The 2,500-nt window shown below is 41.2% G+C and overlaps 1 protein-coding gene across 3 annotated transcripts in view; it reads right to left on the bottom strand.

The window, feature by feature from the left end:
• Positions 1-2,500, bottom strand: part of grin2bb (glutamate receptor, ionotropic, N-methyl D-aspartate 2B, genome duplicate b) — an 81,115-nt gene that overhangs the window by 12,739 nt on the left and 65,876 nt on the right. For all 3 annotated transcript variants that reach the window (XM_081701289.1, XM_035535037.2, XM_081701288.1), the window contains 2 exons: positions 1,559-1,719; positions 23-210 (listed from right to left, as the gene is read on the bottom strand). In XM_081701289.1, the coding sequence (XP_081557415.1) occupies positions 23-210; positions 1,559-1,719 (349 nt within the window). The remainder of the gene's footprint in view (positions 1-22; positions 211-1,558; positions 1,720-2,500) is intronic.

Genomic DNA, 2,500 nt, shown 5'->3' on the forward strand with positions numbered 1-2,500 from the left:
AAAATGTCCTAGCAGAGCTCACCATCTCCAAACAGCTGAAGAATGGCGAGGTCCACTGGTCTCTTCCAGCCTGAGTCTTTCTGGATGGCAATGCCATAACCCGTGGTGGCGAATATATAACCACTCCCAATCGTCACGAGCTTGCAGCCCTCGTCTCTGCCCGCCATGTAGTTCAGCACGGCGGCATCATAGATAAAGGCATCCAGTTTGCTGGCAAGAACAGAGAGGGAAAAATGATCCTGCCATCGTAGTGGTCTCCACCGAAACGAACACAGGTCAGCCTCATTTCAATACTTGTGTGGACTTTACAAAACTCTAATGCACATCATAACTCTCTCTGTTCAATTTGTGTTGAATTACCATCAAACACTGAATTCACTAATATCACTTTTGTAAAGCTAGACATATAGCCTTGGCTTTCTAGTCAAGGTCAAATCGCAATTGGTGTAAGTTCAGCTGGTGAGAGAAGGGGGCGCTACAAAGTGCAATTCACTGTAATTTGGCTTCACTGTCTTGTATTTTGCATGCCCTTTAATCCTGTTTTTGGACAGAGTTGCAAGTGTTGCCCCCCACACTGCATTAACCTAATCATGACCTGTTTCTGCGGAGCCCAGGACAATGGGCTGCGCCTCTGCGGGATTCCACTTCTGAGCATGCTGAGGCAAGTCTGAGTCACACCAGGAAATGTGAAGTCACAGACTCCACTATCAGAAGAGGCAGTGCACATGAACAACAGTGACAGATGTGGCAGCTTTTCATTTCAAGGTCTGCTTCTGAAGACAATTTTTATTTTTAAACCACAGGTGCTAAGATTGCATATATTACACTAGCGAAAAAAGTACCGAGACACGTGTAACTCAGTGCAAATATACCTTTAGAGCAAAATCTCCTATTATTGTAGGCCTACGCTTGGCCCAAATAACCGTGTTAAAGCTTGGTTTGTATTGACATGAAGGTGGAATAGCCATCCAATCCTCATTTCAACAATAAGTGTCTCACTGCATGTCATCCCTGCTTCAGTGGGTTATTTTAGGCCAATCAGTTCTTTCACATTTCCTTTGTTCAAGACATGTACACCGTGGAGTTTGAAATTTTTCAGTTGCCGTGTACATGCAGTGACATGTACTGACAGTCATCTTCAATTGCACTGTGAAATGATCCTTCTGGAATCCTCTCAATTAACCAATTGGGCTTTTCAAAAGAAGCTAATTTGCATATATCACAGAAATGCAAAATGACCTGCAAATTGAAGGCAGTTCCAATACATTTGTAGTATCGTATTTCAGTTTAGCATGTATTGCTGGTGTTAATACATAAGTGTCTGGTATTGAAACTTAACATATGACATATGACATACCACATGACAATTTAGCGTGTAAACAATTATATTTAAATAGCTTGTATAGCATTGATGACTTGTGATGATATGTCACAAACTAGAAATGTGTATGGTTTAAGTCCGTGCTTTTAGCTTTCCCTAAACCAAAACCCGTAGACTATCATCAATTACCACCCTATCCTATCCTAAATCCCCTCTCTCACACATGTGCTCTCTTACCCAGTCTTCAAGCTCTGGAGGGCCTCGTCAACGTTTTTCTGGTGGAAACTGGTCATGTAGCTGTGCATCTCTTTGTAGTTGTTCCTAATGTTCCTTTCCGTGCTACCATTGGGAACTGTGCCAAACCGGAATGGGGGAGAGAAGTCGTTTGGGCGCTGGAACTGGGGTGGGGAGGGGGGTGGAGATAAGGCAAAAAGCAGGAACAGCATGCAGAACAGGGATAAAGCAGTTGGATGGACAGCCACGGAACAAGTTAAGTAACTAGTTAAGCCTGCATTTATCCAAAGACAGCTACAAATTCTAATGTGTTATCAGCATTAGAACCAAAACATATTACGTTGAAATGTATAGCTGATGGGGAGGATTAATAGCTTCCACTATTTTTGAACATATAAAATACATTTTGAGCCATTATTAAAATTTTAAAATAGTTCTTTGACCAGAGGGAACTCTGCTACTTCATGTGTTTTTCATGTTTCCTTTCATTTCATAAGGAAACAGCATCACTGTATCCTGTAAATGCATCTTGATACTTCCGCTAAAACACACACAAGCATTGCCAGGCATGAAAGAAATAACGCACGACTTAAAAGTAGAATAAAATCTCACCACATGAATAATTCAGTGGTTACAACAGCCTTGCAATTCTCCTTGACTTTCCTGTTTTAGCAGCTGTAACCCAGTTCCAATTAGCACAGTAATTTCTCATTTATAAAGGCCAGCCATAAAGCCACAAGAACACACCACAAATACAACGGGGACAAACATGGCCATTAACAAGACCAACCACTGGCAAATTACAAGCAATTTAACTGAATTTGCTTACATCTAAATTGCAATGAAAAATGTATATAGCATACATAATGTACTACCATCCGGGTCAAAAGTACAAGACTGCAATTTAGACCGCATTCAACTAAATCTGTGATTTTGTGTCAGCAT

Source organism: Electrophorus electricus, chromosome 18, assembly GCF_041902795.1.
Source record: "Electrophorus electricus isolate QZ-2024a chromosome 18, ASM4190279v1, whole genome shotgun sequence".
Classification (NCBI taxonomy): domain Eukaryota; kingdom Metazoa; phylum Chordata; class Actinopteri; order Gymnotiformes; family Gymnotidae; genus Electrophorus; species Electrophorus electricus.